General features: G+C 38.2%; 1 protein-coding gene across 1 annotated transcript in view; it reads right to left on the bottom strand.

Moving 5' to 3' along the window:
* Nucleotides 1-11,870, bottom strand: part of CASQ2 (calsequestrin 2) — a 56,181-nt gene extending 44,311 nt beyond the window's left edge. The window contains exon 1 of the mRNA XM_088147527.1: nucleotides 11,356-11,870. Within this exon, the coding sequence (XP_088003653.1) occupies nucleotides 11,356-11,589 (234 nt within the window). The 5' untranslated portion in view covers nucleotides 11,590-11,870. The remainder of the gene's footprint in view (nucleotides 1-11,355) is intronic.
* Nucleotides 11,871-19,848: the final 7,978 nt, after the last annotated feature.

Genomic DNA, 19,848 nt, shown 5'->3' with positions numbered 1-19,848 from the left:
CAGAGAGTCCTAGACCTGAGTGCCTGAACAGACATGGAGTTATTGGCAAAAATTGGCTGGCTAAGATCAAAACCATTTTCCAGTACGAAAAATACCTGTCAATGAGTTTGATGCAATTCTTAAGAAGGGCCTATTCTAGAGCATGATTTGAGTTGTTGGATTCCATGGCCAAATATGGGCGGTTCCATCACCTGCCATATCATGAGAGGATGTGTATATGCGGTGCTCCAGCTATTCAAAATATTGCTTATGTTTTGTTTGACTGTCAACTCTATGCCCCTTTTAGGCTTAGATATTTAACACCCCTACTTGAAAGAACAGCCCACTGGGATCTGAATCACAGATTGTCCTGTTTCTTCCTGGGCTCTAACATATATACATTGTGAGCAGAACTGCCAAGTTTATAGATAAGCCAGTTCAGCTAAGAACCTGTTATACTGAACAAATCAGGGTATCATGCAAAGGTAATGTATTTATCTGACTGCTGATTCTTTGTATTTACCACATATGTATTTTATTATTGTATTCTCTTTTATCAGTTTTACCCTGGAATTAGATCCTGTATTTTATCTTTATTTTATTTTCTTTGATATGGTTGTAAGACTAATCAATTAATAAACTACTAAACTACTACTAGTATGCAATTTAGGGGTCTTACTGACTCTTGACTCCTTCTGGAACAATTGGTGGTATCCAGAGCCAGGAAAGCCTTCACACAGATCCATATTATGTGTCAATTGTACCCATGGCTAGATTGGAGGCATGCTCATGGTCACTCATGACCATGTCACCTCCTGTTTGGACTACAGCAATGTGCTGTACATGCGACTGCTCTTGAAAAGCACCTAGAAGTTGCAACTGGTCCAGCATGCAGCAGAGGGAGAAGTTATGGGTGCACCTTTACAAGTCCATGTATCACCACTGCTTCATGAGTGGCACTGACTCCCAATAGACTTCTGGGTGCAATTCAATGTCCTGGTTATCACTAATAAAGCCTTTCATGGCACAGGGCCAGGTTATCTGTGGGACTGTCTGGTTCCAAGTATTTTTTCTTGTCCCATAAGATCTGGCAGGGTAGGCATGCTTCAGGTCCTTTCTATGAAACAGTTTCATCTGGTGGGACTCAGGAAGCATTTCTCTAACAATAGCATCTGCCCTTTGGAAAATCATTCCCTCCAAAGATCAGATGGCCCTGACCCTGCTGGCTTTCCATAAAGTCTTGAAAACCTGGGTCTTCCCCTGGGCGTTGGGCCAGAGGGTGAAATGAACTGGTCCAAAATGAAATGTTTTTGAACCATACAGTGACTGCTCTTGGTTATTCTATTATTTTATTACAGTGTTTTTCTCTTCAGGTTGTTGCTGTGGTTTTTGTTTCTGTTTTTACTCTTCTATCCAATTGTAAGGTGCCCGGAGTTACATTTGTGAGTGGCTTTTGTGAATTAGCTGGCCATGTAAATCAAATAAATAAATGGCAAGAATGTGTTGGGAAGGTGCCTTTACATATCTGGATGATAAAATTACTCAGACCTACTGGGCAAGTCCTAAGGAGGCGATGAAGGCTTTGTCTTGGCTGAACCTGTGAGTTGTAAGAAAGTGGATAAGGTTCTGTGTAGCATTGGTCTGCCACTTGCAGTCTTGATCCTTATCCTTCCTAGTTGGTAAAAGCCACTATGATGATAATTGGGGTTTTGTCAGGATGGTGGTAAATACATCCTTGAGATAACATGCTGCCGCTTACCTTGAGATACCATGCTGCCATCTGCCTTGAAAGGGAAGATTGCCGAGAAGATAGTAGCACTACAGCCTAGGAGGAAATGGATTATCTGGACCCATTTCAGTCAGGGTTCAGGTCCAAGTACAACATGGAGATGAAATTGATAGCAGTTGTGGACAACCTCTGGTGGGGCTGGAAACTATCCAGCATGGAACTGGCTAGTAACCTGGACTCACAGCTTCTACTCAGTGAGCTAGTGGCAGTTGTGCCAAGGAGGGCCTTTGTACAACTTTATTTGTTGTGTCCTTCTGGGATGGGAGGGTCTACTTACAGTCATTCACACCTTAGTTCTTTATTGCTAATGTACTCTTCAAACAGCCAAATGATGCCTATATACATGGATATCTCTGAATGAAGCATACAGACATCAAACTGACTATATTATTGGTACAAGGAGGAAGAAGTGCTTAGTTATAAAAGCAAACGTATGATCAGGGCTGCCAGTGGAACAGATCACAAAGTGTTAACATGCAATGTTTATGTGCAAATTTCAAATCAAGCTAAGGCAGAAGAACAAAGCCAACCAGTTTCCACAATATGATCTTGAATATGTACCCAAATTTTTCAAGGAGAACATCTGGAAACACTTTGAAGTTCTAAGCCACCTTGATAGAAAACCAGAGGAAATGTGAAATGAAATCAAATAAGTTGTTAAAGATTAATGTGAAAAGAGACTGCCAAAGACCACGAAACAGAAGAAACAAACTGGATGTTAGAACAGACAGTGGAAATTGCCAGGAAGAGAACTGAAAGTTAAGAAAGACAAAGTCTCAGGAAGGAACTTAATGAAGAATTTCAGAGAACTCTTTGAAGAGACAAATTATATCTGTAAAGACATCATAGATGGAAACAGACATGGAAAAACAATGAAAGGATCTCCAAACTCAGAACTGAGGTTTCCAACCTTGAACTGATAAGCTAAAGGATGGCAGTGGACAGATAGTAATTGATTCAAAGAAGATCAAACAAAGATGTAAAGACTATACCAAAATTCTGCACAGTAGAGATGTCTACATCCAAGATACCTGAAAAGATATTCCCTATTTACAAGAACCTCTAGTACTAGAAGATTAAGTTAGATCAGCACTCCAGTCATTACCAAGTTGGACTGGAAATGGATCGGTAGGGAATCTCTACAAAAATATGGCAAGCAACAAAAGAATAATCAATAAAAGTTCAAACCAAACTGTTTGTAAATCTGTGAAAACACAGTGATCAACAAATTGAAAGAGGTCAATGTACATATTAATATCAAAGAAAAGAGACTTAACAGATTGTGCAAAATATCACACAATATCCTTAATTTGATTTGCTAACATCATGCAGTGTGAATTGGAGACCTACATGGAAAGGGAAATGCCAAATGTTCCAGCTGGTTTTAGAAAAGGCAGAGGAACAAGATACATTATTGGTGATACACAATTAATAACTGAGAAAGCCAAATAATTCCAAAACAATAGCAATATGTTCTTTATTGGTTATAGAAAGGACTTCTATTGTGTTGGCCAAATCAAGCTGCAGAATGTCCTTAAGAAATTAAAATCACAGACCATCTCATTGTCTTATTGCAAGCCATATACACAGGACAGGAAGTGACAGTATGGATGGAACACAGTGAAAGGTTGGCAAAGAGTGAGACACGGCTATATATTTTCTCCTTATCTATTCAACTTATACAATGAATATGTATTGTGGGAACCTGGATTGGAAGAAGAGAAGCATGGTTATAAAACTGGAAGAAAAAACAACAATAACCTGGACTATACTGATGACAATACTCTGAAAGCTGAAAATGTGAATGACCTGCAAGCTCTAATAATGAAAATCAAGAAGCACAGTGTGAATGTAGGACTAAGATTAAATATAAAGAAGGTCAAACTGACAGCTGGCACAGCAACCACCCAACTCTATAATGTAATGGAGTAGCCCATAATGCTGGGAAATGTGGAAGGAAAAGAGAAGAGGATGGCCAACAGCATAGTGGATGGACTCAGTTACAGCACCAATGCACTGTTGCACTGTTAGAAAACCTGAAGGGCTTGGTTGGGGTCAGATCATCCTGGAGAAGGTCTGCATATGTGGTCACTAAGATCTGACAGCTGATTTGTTGGTACAATCAATCAAATTCTATTAATTTTCTAGCAAATGTCCATTTTACAAGTTCAATTTCTCAGTCAACTGACTTAATGTAGTCAGTTTCAGAATCCCATCTAGCCAATCCCATCTAGCCAATCTCACAATGCTGAGAAAATTGCCAGCTTGGGGTTTTTTGCTTGTATAAATAATGTGCACCTTTGTGTATGATTATTTTTCATTTCAAGAGAAGTGCTCAGTATGAAAAAAATCCAGATATGAACTGGGGCCTTGTACAGTTTTCCTCATCACCATTATTTGCATGATAAAAGAAAATATGGTACTTTTTTTTTTCTCTTAAGTTGGGTGAGTAGAAGATGGTTCATTCAAACTACTATTTTAACAGAAACCTTCATCACTTATCTCCTCTGAGTACAAAACATCCTTTTTATATTAATACAGAGGAGGAAAAATCTCTCCAATGCTTTCATTTTGTTAGATAATAATGAAGGTAGATGGGAGGAAAATATTTAAAGAAGAGTACTTTCGAAATTCTACCTTTCTGGGGGACAGTGCCTCACCACTGTTTCCCAGTTAAGTATATTGTTTTCCTCATTTAAAATGCTACTATTCCAACCTTGTCCTCTTATGGAATAATGATGGAAAAAATATAAATACACAGAATTTCAAATAGTTCATTGTCAAGTGGATCTCCGTAACATTTCATGAAGGTGGTGCTAGTTGTTGCACAATAAAAAGTTCATCTGAAAATAGCATGACCTGTGGATCTTTAGGCCCGTTAGAGAATCAGAATTTCCTTGGGATGATACAACTTTTAAGTGAGTTTTCTCAATAGCTCAGTATGATGTCCACTAAGCCCAATTCCAATGCAAAGATTTTTATTAGCAGTATTTGCTAGATGGATGAGATTTGTAGTATGATTGTTTACTCAGAAAGAACGTCCAATGAGTTTAATAGCACTGGTTACCCCAACATTTTATAAATGATTGCAACCCTACAGTGAGAGCCAGTTTGGTGTAGTGGTTAAGACCCAGGCTAGAAACTGGGAGACTGTGAGTTCTAGTCCTGCCTTAGGCACAAGCCAGTTGGGTGACCTTGGCCAGTCTCTCTCTCTCAGCCCTAGGAAGGAAGCAAGGCCAAACCACTTCCAAAAAACCTTGCCAAGAAAACTGCAGGCCTTGTCCAAGCAGTCGCCACAAGTCAAGACTGACTCAAGGGCACAACCACCACCCCCTTCAGTAGTTATGCATGCCATTGCAAAACTTCTGATTTTAGTTTCTTTTAGCATATCCATAACAGGCATTGTTCCCAAATATCTTTGAATTTTTCCAAAGTTAGAATATTTTGCTCCATTCTGTATTAGTGGGTCTCTCCTCTTTTAATTATAATCTTTAGTTCTTTCTGATTCCCTCTTATGACCAACCTTCAAAGTCCCATTTTATCATATTTTTTTCTAATCAATGACATTTTCCCATGGGAAGATTTCTTACATTTAGTTTCAAAATCTTCATATATACTTTTTATAGTATTTTAAACAACCCATAGAAATGATTCTTGTAATTAATTTCAAAATCTTATTTCAAATCCATCTGGCCCCTTAATCCATTTTTAACTTTCCAAAATCAATGTTCTAATTACCCTTTAGTATTCCAAATAAGTTTATTCCAAATAATAATTTTTTAAGTCCTTAAACTTGCATAAAACTTATTTCACCAAGGATTGAAGGAGACTCACCTAGTGCAATGAAACTTGCCTTTCTGAAAGTTCTTAATATCTAAAAAGCCATTAACAAACAATTTCCAGAAGTGATTAAGAAAGGAAGTATGTGAAGCCAGTGTCCTCTTCAGGTGCCAAACTGCATCATGGGCAAAGATGACAATCCCTCAGCTCCCAGAGTTCTAAAACCTGCCGGAGACCACTGTCTTACAGTTTCCTCATGGGGAGCCACTGTATGGAGCACTTGTGGGCAATCCCAGATCCTCTCCTTTATCTGGAGAGGAATTCTGAGGAGCCAATCTGTTTGCCAGCTCCTCATTCCGCTGCAATCATTGGCTCCACTGTCTTCAGTCCACCATTGCTTCCCCAGAGGTCACTCAGAAGTTACTTTTAAGATTGTCTATCATAAAAATGGATTTAAAAGGTGATAGAAGAGGATAAGACTGAGACTGAGGCTATTTTGAGTGTGAATTTAAAAATGATAGGTTACAAGAATGATGTGGGAAAATATGTTACCCTGGATTTACAAATGAAGCTGGCTGATGTCTTAATAATTAAAAGGGACACACAAATAACAAACCAGTAGACTGACTTGCTTAACTTTCTTATCTTGGATTTATAAAAGAGACATGTTAAACCTATGAAGGAGTTCCTGAAAAGAGACAAAGAGAAAATGAAAAGAAATAAACTTTTGGGACATCAAGATTCTTAAAAGTAAAGGGAAGGAATATAAAATTAGTTTATTTGATCATGGTTAAAGTATATATGTTGTTGTTGCTGGTAGCTCTTAATGGATTTTTCTTGATCAGGACTGAATGACCAGGTTTACAGATTTGTTTATAGATAAGAGATAAGATACGGGAAGAAGAGATCTTTTGCTGTATTTCCAGAGAAAGTGATTTAGTGATTTTTATGGTATAAATATTATATATATATATATATATATATATATATATGTGTGTGTGTGTGTGTGTGTGTGTGTGTGTATATGTGTATATATATATATGTGTGTGTGTGTGTGTGTGTGTATATGTGTATATATATATATATATATATATATATATATATATATATTACAGTATATATATGTTGTTATTTCTGGTAACTCTTAATGGACTTTTGCTGATTAGGACTGATCAGATTCTTGCGACTCAGGACAGGTAGAAACTATCAAACGTTCTTCTGCATTGCCGGTTTTATACAGAACCTTGAAATGCCCTAATTACGCCACTCCTGACCAGCAAATCAGGATACAACACTCAATAGCATACTCAATTTCTACTTTCTGACATCAACCCTGAAATAACACACAAAGTTGCCAGGTTTTGTGTGGCAGCATGCAAAATCACGCCAAGAATCATTAAGAGCAACGGAACCTGCCTGAGTATGGAGACCCAGAAATGGCTCAGGCTCAGCATTAACCATGGGCTACTTTTAGCTGCTTCTTTTATGTTTTTTTAGGTGCACATGCCATGTCAGTACTATATTCTTCTCAGGTTTGATAGATGCCTGTAAGAGAAGTTCATAATTCCTAAATCCCTTTTGGATAATTTTATTGTTTTATTTACAAAAATGTGTGTGTGTGTGTGTGTGTGTGTGTGTGTGGTATTTGTATATTATTTTGCTATTTCAAAGGTTATATTACTCAGATTCCTAATTTTAATCTCTTTTCTCCTTGTTGCATATCTGTAGCCTAAGCAAGCCCCTTAGCATATTTTGATTGAATGTTGTCTTTTAGCCAAAATTCTTTGTCTGTATGTACTTTTCCTAATTATCCTGATATTGTCAATTTAGTTTTGGATATTTTGGATATTTGAATACCAATTCCCTTGTGCTGGTTAGTGACTGCAATAAAGTTATTTATATTTATAGGACTGAATGCTGAGGCTTTAACATTTGTTTCTACATAAGAGATAAGATATGGGAAGAAGAGATCTTTTGTTGTAGAAAAAGTGATAAGTTGCTGGATGTTTTTGTTCTCTTGATGAAGGGGGAAGTCATTTCTTTATATATCTTCTTTCTTTACTATTTTTTCTTTTTTAATGTTTTTTTGCACTTTTTATTTTTTATGTTTACTTTTTATATCTTCCTTAGTTTGTATTAGTTTTTTTTTTTAGTTTTTTTTTAAAGCATATCCATAACAGGCTTTGGGAATGAAGCTTAAGGAAGAGGTCGAAAGTTCACAAAGCTGAAACACAGCTCTTTGGTTAAGGTCACTAAAATTAGGAACACTCCGTCCAAATAAAAATATGATCCAGCCAGGTCATATGAAACCTTTTATGAGATGCTCCAAGAGACAATCAGCATTCAAACTAGTCCACCATTGTATGTCTCAGATTCCTATGGCATGAGTTGAAAAATCTTTCTCCTGTTAGAGAAGTAACCAGATAAAGTGTGGGTGTCCTGTAGAGAACTAGCAGTCATGGCTGCCTCCCAATGAACAAAAAAAAAAAAGAAAAGAACATGAATGTGTTTGTTCCTCCAGTCCATATGTCACCATATTGAAAATATAATGACTCGCCACAAACAATTAAATCAGCCCTATCACTAACATCATTAAATCTCTTAGGCGTAATGAATTTGTATATTTTACTACTCCATTATTTTTTCATCTGTTAAGATGCCTTGATGTGTCTAGGACTCAAAGAGCTACTGATAGGCAGTGATTTTGTTCTTTTCTCCTTAGCAGATTTACCTTAATAAGGAAAGAAGAAGAAAAGAAACAACATCCAAAAAGCTCCAAATGAATAATATTTTTATCTGGATACAAACACCTGTGCCTGTAGAAAGGTTTTATTAATGTGAGGCAGTACCACCATTTTCAGTTCCCAAACCCTCTTCACCTCTAATAACTTGAAATGCTGAGAACAAGGAGCAAAGAATACTATTCTGGATCAAGTTTCTGCAGATACTTCAGGAACAAAATCCCTCACTGTCACTGTACACAAAAGAAAAGGGAAAAGAAGAAAAATATTCCATAGCCTGACACTTTATACATGTTGCTGAAGAAAAGCAAGAAATAAACAAAGCTCATGTCAGTTTCAGCTGTCTTCATTTCATCTGGACTGCTGTAGGAACCTGCCCAGCTGTCAAGCTAGTGTTTCTCTTAAAGGACCTAAAACTCAGGAGCCAGGAGAAAGGATAAGGCAAAAATTCCTCCCCATGGGAAATACAGTAGCATTTACATGACAAAACAAAAAGAAAAGAACTTCTAGCTTCTCGGTAGTTTCAACTATACCATGCAGCTGAACACACAACTGCATGACTCCCAGGTTTGCCCCACAAACCATCTGTACCATTTCTGTGCCATTGTGCAGCATTCCTTGCCTCCTTCTCCCCTTCCATTGGCCGACACTCTCTAAAGCTGTCCAATGGGGGAGTGTTAAAATGGCAGCTAGCTGCTGTGCTGCCCCTTCCTTGTTCTTCCTTTGCCAAATTTGTTCTTAGCAATAAGGAAAAAAATGTGGGCCAAAAAAGGCAAATAGTCAACCCCCACCCTCTACCCTCAACACTATGCTGATAAAGCCACCAATCAGGGCAGCCAGCAAGCAATGAGGGAATGATGGTAAGGCACCATGGATGCTTTGCTTTAGAAGTGGGGGGGGGGGGGAGGCTCCAGGAGCCAAAGCTGGACAAGACAGGAATTCCCCCCAATGGGAAATGCCCCAGTGCAGCTACAGAGTAGTAGCAGTTGAGTTGATTAACTTCAAAAGTTCATTGGTTCAGCTTGTAAAGAACTCTTGAAGTGGTGTGGCATGATAGGGACATGCAAAAGCAATGGTAATCTTGAATTGCATAATTAAGAGACCTTTGTGGGAACATAACAGAACTGCTTTCACACTGCCACAGAAATCTCACGTGGAAGTGATCATGAGTGGAAAGAGTTTCTGTTTCACTGAGGGGAAATGATGCATATTTTCTCTAATGTGCATAACACATAAATGCATGTACAGGAACTCTAAGGTACAATTTAAAAAATGTGCAGCTGCAAGGTATACTTTGTATTTTTTCTAGTCCAAACCCCAAAACCTGCTCAGTGGAAGACAGATTGTTTCAAGGAGAAACTAATGTAGCATATCACAGATGGGGATAAAATTTGTAGCAAAATGGAATGATGATGGAGAAAAGGTAGGTCCTAGTGCTTAAAACAGGACTGCCATAAGTGTGTCCCTAATTTCAGTAGTGACATATTAGAGAATATCCAGATCTGAGGAACAAAAGCCTATTCTCAAGAGCAGATAGTACCTATCAGTAGACTAGCAAATTCTGTTTGGCCAGTAGTGATAGAGTAAATGATATCATTATGCAAGGACTTGCATTTTGCTTTCTTGCTCCCTTTTTTTTGATGGGTCAAACAAGGCCCAGAGACAAACTGTGACAGTTTAAAGTGTGCCACCAACATGCTGTTATAATTTCTGAGAACCTTGCCACATACAGCTCATTATCATGAATGGTGTTCACAACCCAGGTACCTTTTGGTCTCATTTTTACATTGCCTTACTGGCAAAGGGATGGCTACAGTATCATTCTTTCTCAGGTAATAAAAAAAGCACCAAATCACAGAGATGGATCACAGATGTTGCATATCTTCTCATTCTGGTATTTGCTCTCGGTATTATTGCTGATAAAGAGAGACACTGAAGAATTGACTTTTCCTATATGGGTTATGATTTCTCACGCTGCCTTGGCAGTATGGGGAAAAGCTGCTCTACAGTGGTTCCTCTGCTGCCAGAACCCAACCTTTAAAGGTGAATTGTTGTGTGAATGGAGTTTTTGGGTAGCTAGACAGAGATTGTCTCTGGGTATTTCTCTCACGCAACAAATGATAGTGAACCATAAGCTGGCTCTCCTTGTGGCTAGTACTCATCTCATATTTGGAAAGTACTGCTTATTAATCTGTTAGCTTTAGATTCAGTGAGGACTACTTGAATAACTATGCAAAATTCTCTAATCATACAAGACTCTATTAGCATGTCTTACAAGATCTAGAAGGCATTGTACTCAAATGAGACCCAATTGTGAGTTTTAGCCACAGAGCATAGGATACAGAGAAGATGCCTATATCCTGTGGGATGGTTCTCTGTACTTGCTTATTCTGAAAACACGTTGCTATAGACAAAAATAGCTTCTCCAGATAGTAATATGATTCTGTGGATCTGCACAGCAATTATTATCTGAGTAGCTGTTGTTTCTCTTTCTTCCCATTGACAGTCTGTGAAAAATATTTCTCCCTCAACTGTAGTTAGCTGCTCCTTCTAGGATACTTCTGGTAGCTATAGTATTTCATTTTATTAGATTAGCTTCATTGATATTGGAACCATTTCATCCCTAGAATATTAATCAGTTTTTTGGCTCAGAAATGAATACTTACAATAAAAAAACAAGCTGCAAAGACAAGGAATCTGAAGTTCTTTCAACTTGGCTTATTAAATGCTTTCCCGTTTAGTTCCTGATGAGCAGACGAGTGACTGAATCCAATATATGGATTAAAGGAAAACATTTGCTTAAAATAAATGGAACTGTATAGTTCCAGAAGCAGAGTTTTACTCTTAAAAGCATTGTTAAGATTTAGAAATTAATTGGCAAGAAACTTAGTCTGTCAAAGATTAGGCTGATGATTTAAGTCTGCATTAATACTTTTCTCAAATACCCATTTGAAGATCTGTATCCTGCTCCCATTTAGGCCCCAAACTATTCAATGCCTATAAAGAGCCAATAGTGGTAGATTAACAATTACATAAACCTACATAAACAATTACATAAATAATTACCTCCAGCACCATCTCAATCATTTGAAACCGTCTTTGAGAGCTTTTGTCGGAAGTCACTGGTTCGTGGAGCAGCACACCAAACATGTCGTACTTCTTCAAGGCCTGCTTGTAGTTTTTCTCACTCAAGTCGACCACACGATCTTTCCCATCATAGGTAGGGAAGTCCAGTCCTTCTTCAGCCCTGTAGCAGACAAGTACATAAAAAACTGCCAGGAACCAGCAAGCTGCCTTCATATTGCTATGCTTCTGTGGGTTTATCTGGGAGAAGGAAAGGAATATCTAAGAGAAAAGCCTGGAGAGATGCAGGACTCTTTGTGCACTGGTTTGATCCCCACGCTTTTCCAGTGAATTGATCTAGATGTATTCAGGTCACCAGGAAGCATCTGCAGCAAGCAAGTAACCCTTGTTTGAAGACAAAGGCAAAAAAATAGAAGCTGAGAGACCAAACCCTGGATACCTTACATAGCTCAGCCCAGCTTCTGTGTCATTCAGAACTCCATTTTTAGGAAGCAGTTGTTTAAAGCTATTAATAGATCCTGCAATGAATAAAAAGGAAAGATATGACACGATTGATGGACTGCTGGCACTCTGCTTTGCCTCTGAGTGAGAGAAAGGGAAAGCAGAGGGTGGGGAAGAAGGCATGGAGAAAGAAGCTTCCTTATGCAGAAAACTGGCAGTCATCAGTCAGAATACACAAGCAATTTTCCTGCAAATACTCTATTGTATTATTCATTCTACAAAAAACAGACCCATCAACCTTAAAGGGTATTTAAATGAGATGCTTTCATTATCATTCATTTTATGGAGGAAAATCTCCATTAAATGCTTCTCCAAAGTAGAAGCAGCCATGTCAGCAAAGGGGTTTGCTATTTTGAGAAGGTTTGAGGGGGATGCCATTTGGTTCAGATGTTCCACCTAATTATAAGTCATTTCTAGGCTACAATACCTGTCCTGTGGCTTTAGAGGTGGCTTGCAGTTTAAGAAAATATACATAAACTAATGTTCTGTATTTATCTTCTGTGAGCCATTGTTCAGCTTGAAATTTAGTCATTCCTATTTTGATTTAGCAGATGGTTAAAACTTACTGGGGGTAAGTTAGGAGTCGCCTGGTTGCTCTCAATTCCTTATAAATCAAAAGGGGATGTACATGTAGCAGGGGCAGAGGAGCAGAGGAAAATGAACTCTTGTCTCCCTTCCTATAGCAAACCATTATTTTTAGCTCCTGTTCTCCTGCAAAGAACTGATCTCTCTTCCCATCAACTATTCAGGCTGGACTTTGTTACTGCCTACCTCACCAACTGATATTAATGCTATTCATTTAATGGCAGGCATATCTTTGCCTCTGAGAACTGCTGCTGATGTTGCTGCTGTCATTTAGAGTTGGGCCTTCAGATTGGGAGTGCCAAGTAGAAGCATTAGGGGTGTTCCAGGAATTATCATCCTTCTTACTGAAAACAGAGAAGTCTGCTGGATTATTTCCCAAAGAGTCTTTATACCATTCTTACTTTTCATTCCAGAAGCAAAACCTAGTTCTAACATTTCTGAAAGCTGATAATCCTGGAAAGATAACATCTGTAGAGAAATTTGAAAGTATTCCTCCAAGATCTTAATTCAGAAATTGTAAATCCTGTGACAGCAGCAAAATTTAAAGAGGGGTGTCTGTGTGTGTGTCCTCAGTGGAAAGGAAGTGGGGCTAGGAGTTCAGGCAGGTCTGAGAAGAAGTGCCATGACTGGATCGGGAGCTTTTGGTGTGTCAGCCACTCTGATTCTTGAATGAGCAGAGATGGATTTAGGGATGACATTCAAAACTTCTGTAGGACTCCATCATTCATGCTTCACTGTCAGGTTTTATTCAGGATTTTACGGCTGTCACAATGTCAACTTTTTTCAGATGTGGCCCTAAATATTTTGACAGACTCTTCATGTGGTTTTTCTGTTCTGGAAAGGAGAAGGGTGGCAAGGGGATGGAATGAATGTATTCCCTTATAAGGAGATCATTACCTGGTTAGATGAGCTGAATTCCTCATTCGGGTCCTGCTATATTTTGAGTTTTACTGAGATTTCTGTAATAGGTTTAAAAGCTTGTTATTTCCTTGATGACCAGAGGATTGTATGTCTATTATTTTTACCAGGATTCCAAATGTAGCCAAATTTTCCTTGATAGTATGAAGAATTGAATTAAGGGCTGAATAATTTCTCCTTGGTTATCTTAACTAGCAGTCTTAATATGGGACTATAATAGATCACTTATAAGTTATGAATGTCAATTGACATGTCCCTTTTCTGGTTATATTTCATTTTCTATCCTCTATCTGGTCCCATTGTGCAAATTACTGTGTTTTATTTATTTGCCTTTTTCTGTTGTACTGGTTAGTTTATTTATTTCTTTATTTAATTTATAGAGCCGCCCATCTCACTTTTACCACTCTAGGTGGCTTAAAATAAATAAAATAAAATAAATAAAATACATAAAATCACTATATAAGTTACTGTAATAAAAGCCAAAGTGGATAGTTGTAGGTTAGTATGCAGAAATGGAGGAGAGACTGGTTCAGATAATTCCACTTTATGTGCCTTAGAAATTTTCTAGCTGATACAATCAGTAGATTTGTTAACATCTTGGCTGTCAAAAGGGAGAAAGTGGGTGTTGCCGCTGCAGTTGCCCCTAGCTGTGTACTTTTGCATCCTGCTCTCCACTATCTCCTTAGTTAAGTGACAAGATCAGTTGACAACTAATGGGAGAGAGTGGCCAAGGGGTAGAGCCTGTATACTCTGTGCTGCTGCTGGGTTCCTTTAGTCTTGAGGTCCCTCCAGTCATCACTTGACGCCTTCTTTTCAGTACATGCTGGAGCTCTTAATGCATATCTAACTTGAGTACTAAAATCTGCTAAGGGCTGAGTATTCATCCTCAGCCCCTATAATCATAGCATGAACTGGCTTTTTATACCATGTTCTCATGTTTCTCTTTCTTTTCATCCTCAGTGCACAGCAATGACAGTTTAAAGTCATCTGTTGTCTTTCCTCTTCCAATTTTTGCTACAGATGTGATCTAGCATACTTCACTGAATATGTAGCTGCTAGCCCTTCCACTTCAGTCTGTGTCCCTTCACTGCTCCAGTGGCCTATCAGTTGGACTATTTTTGGACATGGGTTGAATGTTCTTTCATAACAACATTAGACCAAAGTTCAGAAATAAGAAATACTCTCTACTACTGGAGTTCAGAAACTGCCTGAGTGAACAAAGACATGGAGCACCTCTGTGCCTGCAACTATCAAGTCAGGCAACTTGATTGGTGACTAATCATGGTATTCAAAGCACTCACCTGCATTCATCCTGCCCTGCCCCACCCCATCCCACATCAGGGACAATGATTGATGTTTTTTTCCTGCCAGCAGATGACACCTTGAAGTGTCTGCCCTTGAAGACCACTCAGAAGTTACAACTAATCCAGAATGCAGCAGCACATATAGTGTTGGGCATCCCTAGATTCACACATATTACACCTCTGTTGTGTGAGCTGCACTGGCTCCCAGTTTTCTTCTTGGTGCAATTAAAGGTGCTGGTGAAGCCCTGCATGGCATGGGACCAGGACATCTGCAGGTCTGCCTCTCCCTGAGGACATCTGTCCATCCCACCAGAGAGGATAGGATGGGCATGCTCCAGGTCCCTTCCCTTAAACATTGCCATTTTGTGGGTCCTCAGAAGCATGTCTTTTCCATTGTAGCCCCTGCCCTGTGGGACACTTTCCCCCAATATCCAATAGCCCCTACCACTCTATCCTTCTGGAGAGCACTTAAAACCTGTCTCTTCCCCCAGACGTTGGAATAGGGCTGAGGCCAGGGTGGGATGAGAATGTGGGTGTATTAGGGAGAAGTGTGGCCGTGGAACCAGTTTTTCTGTTATTGCTGTTGGTTTTATACTGTTTTATTGGTTTAAGCCACCCATAGTTGTTGTAAGATAGGCAGCTATATAAATGTTATAAATAAATAAATAAATAAAGTTTATATTACCTATCAAATGCCACCATACACCCTTATTGTTTTGTGACTGTCTAATAGAAGAAACCAAAAGTTCAAGAATCATTTTAAAGATTAAAAGGCAAAGGGAATCCCTGACAGATGCCATGATATAATTTGATAGGTTGAGAGGCAAATCATTTGTAATAACATTAGCCACTGAATGAAGATGCCAAATTGAAACCCATATTTTCTTAGATAAACTCATTGAACCATATCAAAGGCCTTTTCAGTATCCATTGAAATTAGAGCAGCTGATCCCAATTTCTTTGCTGCAATATCCAAAATATCAATCACCAGACAGATACTGTCAGATGCTTATCTATTTTTTTTTATAAATCTAGACTGAAATGGGTGGATTATAGATGGTATTACTTTCTGTAATCTGGTAGCTATTGTTGCAGTTAATGTTTTTGTATCCACATTATCTTTATTATTATCTTAATGTGGATGCATAGATCACAGTTTTTTCTGGTTTGCTTTACACATTTATGTATGTATTTAAGTTTTTATAGGATTCCCAACTCAAAAAACTTTGTGCAGGCTCCAACTGGTTAAAAGTATAAAAGCAGTAATATCAATAAATTAATACCAATACCAATACCAATACTTTAATGGCCAAGTATAAAGCATACACAAGGAATTTATCTTCGGTGATAACAGCAAAATCAACGGTGCGTTTGGATAATAGCAAAAAGATCACATGGTATTCACCAAAGCAATGGCACGAGGGAAAAAACTATTCTGATGTCTGGATGTTTTAACATAAGGAGCTCTATGGCGCCGTCCTGAAGGAAGAAGTTGGAACAGATTGTACCCAGGATGAGAAGAGTCTGCAGATATCCTCTCTGCCCTCCTTTTGACCCTCACAGTATATAGTTCTTCTACAGAAGGCAGATGGATTGCAATGATCCTTTCTGCAGACTTAACTATTCGTTGGAGTCTGAGTCTGTCCTGTTTGGTTGCAGAACCAAACCAGACAGTTATAGAGGAGCAGATAACAGACTCAATGATTCCCCTGTAAAACTGCACCAAGAGCTCCTGGGATAATTTAAACTTCCTAAGTTGCCGCAGGAAAAACATCCTTTGCTGTGCCTTTTTAATAATAGCTGTAATGTTATACGTCCATTTCAGGTCTTGGGAAAGTATAGAGCCCAAGAACCTGAAGGACTCTACCACTGATACTAGACTGTTAAGTATAGTAAGGGGAGGAATAGGAGAAGGATTCTTCCTAAAGTCCACAATCATCTCCACGGTCTTAAGTGTATTCAGTTTCAGGTTATTACTACCACACCACAAGACCAGCTGTTGAACCTCCCGTCTATATGCTGACTCATTTCCATTTTGAATTAAACCAATGACAGTTGTATCATCTGTCATTTAAAATTATAAAACCACAGGAATATAATAATGTAGCACTCAAGACTCTCTCAACACATAAACTAAGAACACGTAGCTAGAGTTGGAGGCCTGGTGAAATAAAACTCTGCTTAAAGATCTTCTAAGAATAAGGAGGGAGGAAAATCCATGGACCACCACAGAGAAGGTGTAATATCTTCTTCATGTCTCTCAAACTTCAGGGGCAGTGGAGACTCTAACAGACTTCCTTGAGATGTTGTCATCAAAGAGGCAGATTCAATTCTGCCTTATGTAACCCAGTGCTACACCATGCAGGGTTTTAAGATCATTATCAGCACTTTGAAGTGGGCTTGGAAGCCTGTTGGTAACCAGAATCTTCTTAGGAAGCATTGCTTCACAATATGAATAAATAGGACTTCCATTCAGATGCTTCAGAACTCTTCCCTTGCAATTTATAGTAGTGCTAAATGGCTGGCATAGCAAGCCCAATTTTATTCCTGTTCTCAGGATGCTGATCTATCACATTACCAGCCTATAAGTTGTCTTATCGTACCTGATCATAATCCACTGCAGGACTATGCTGAGAAAGCTTAACATTTCTACCCACTACCCTTCCTTTTCCCGGGAAATGTACTTATGCAATCAGTTTAGCTTTGATCATCCTTGGTAAATTCCCACACCCAGGTGATGTTGGCATTGGGGAATTCCCTGCATCTTAGAAGAAAGATTGGGAAACACATGTCATTGCTTGTCCATCAGCCAGTCAACATTCTCAAAATATTTATGTGCCTTCCCATGTGGTTATCTAGATAGTATAGCAGCAAAAATTATTCTGCCAAAAAGGCAGGATATTGCCACAGCAAACATTAGTCCAGTTAAGGATTCTAGTGAGAAAAGGCCCTCAGTGTCAAAAACTGAGGAGCCAACCAAAGCAATAATAAAATGTGTTCACCTTCAAGATTCTATAAGACTCTTTATTGTATCTATTTTAATTATATGTCTTCCTCTCAATATTATGTAAACATGTTTAGAAAAACTGCAACAGCAGAACTTGCAAAAGTGGCCCATAACTACTTCTTGAAATACGACATTAGCTGCAGTATGTTCCTAAATTACATTGTAGAACAATATATAAAGATAGGATTTGGGGGACATATGTCATACCAGAGTCTTAACATGTTCAGTTATAATTAGTATATTAAATGCATCTGCTGCTCTTTCCACTTATTCATATCCACATATTTTATTTCTTGATACAGATCTCTCTTTCTTGTTTCTAGAAATTAAGCTTCCATCTGGTGGTCACACTCAGCATTGCTGTTATTAATTTGAATATAACGAGGGTACATTACCTTTTTATTAACAGCCATGTAACAATTCAGAACTGGGTTAGGATGACTGAAATCAGTGAGCTCTATCGCACAATAATTTTATTGTGCCTCTGTTGTTACATGCCATATCTTTCCAACAATGTTAACAGCAAATCTGCAGTAACACGATGGGAAGTCCTAAAAACTCTGCTGTGGCATCCTGTGTTTGTGAGTGCTACCACTCCTGTTTCCAAGCACTGCTTCACACACAGTAAAACTTGGAAAGGCTTTGTAATTCTTTGCTCATGCTACCAGTGTTTCTCATACAAGGCTTGCTATAATAGCACCACAGCAATCCAAAGGGCTTTTCCCTTGTTTTTCATGGAAAGCTGGAAACTCACTAGGAGCGTGAAGGTGTGGTTACACTCAGTGCAAGCCAGAAGCAGAGAGTGAGCACTGATTGGTTGGCATTCTCAAAACTCCATTATTGGCTAGTTTAGGCTGAAGAATAATTAGCTTAAGGTATTTCCTGCAAGTGCTATAATTTAGTCCTCAATAAATTAGAAAACTAAACAGGGTGAGAACAAAAGTGAAGGAATTACAGACTAGGTTTAAAGTTCATAGCAAATTGAAATGGATGGTGGTGTGGCAGAGCTTAGAAGCTAATAGAATAAACAAATATATATGAAGATGCAGTTACTACTGTCCGTCACTAGATAGAGATATTGCACAAAATAACCAGAGTTAACTACTCAACACTGTACATAAAGTTTTTAATTGGAAATTTTCATTTATTTTTCATTTTTGAATTTTTGTGTGCTTCAATCTTGAATATCATTTTGGGAAGCTCTTGGGATTGGTATTTGTGTGATAGAATATCAGGATATCTTTATTGACTTAAACAAACAAAATATGGTTTAAACATCATACCCACACTCATTATATATACGTAGCTCCTATTATGGGTTTGGATATTGTTGTTCTTTGGAGTGCTGTTTTATTGTTTATTGTTTCTAGTTTAATGCTGTATTTTCTAATGAAAGCTGCTTTGAGTCTTGTTGGATTGAGTAGCATGTAAACTACTAAATAAATACAATTAAATAAACATATTAAAAGCTAAAATGATTCAGACTTGAGTCTTTGAAAAAATATCTGGGTCATCAATTAGTGATTCAAACTTTAAATAAATTTAGAGAAGCAATGATCTTCCTCCTAGAGAATGATTTCCCCCTAGTAATTTTAACATTTAACGGAGTTCATGACCTACAGCAACAGACATTTGCATGGCTCATTTGTATGCAAATCTCTACACAGGACATTTTGAGCAGGATACCCTGAGAGAGCCTAGTAATGACACAATTTTATGGTATATCAGTAGCTTTATGATCTGGACAATTCAAATTTACCTCAATTCTATTAATCCCTCAATCAAATGGGATGAATGCTTGAACTTAGTTATAACACTTTATACTGATATTATGAAATTCTTAGTGGCTTGTCTTATTTGGGTATCATTACATGTTATTATAAGCATTCATCTGGCATGTTTCAGAATGTATGATTTAAAAAAAAAAAACTGGCTAGAAAATGGAGCCACCCAGGCAGTCTAGACTGACTTTTCCTGATCTCCAAGTGTTCAGCTGGTATCTTTAAAGACTAGCTGTAGTCATAGTGGGTTGAATGTGAGAAAAGGTAAAAATGTCCTTGAGTCAAACTTAATTCTACATGATGTAACCAAGCATTTTCCTTGGCAATAATATGGAACAGTATTCCTTTGCACAGTTTCGGGTTGTGCCCATTCCTGGGG

The sequence above is a fragment of the Python bivittatus genome, unplaced genomic scaffold (genome assembly GCF_059951505.1).
Source record: "Python bivittatus isolate LINGU-HERP-01145 unplaced genomic scaffold, Pbiv_v1 ctg000520_np1212, whole genome shotgun sequence".
NCBI lineage: Eukaryota > Metazoa > Chordata > Lepidosauria > Squamata > Pythonidae > Python > Python bivittatus.
Note: the sequence above shows the minus strand (reverse complement) of the source record. Positions and strands in the feature narration are given on the sequence as shown.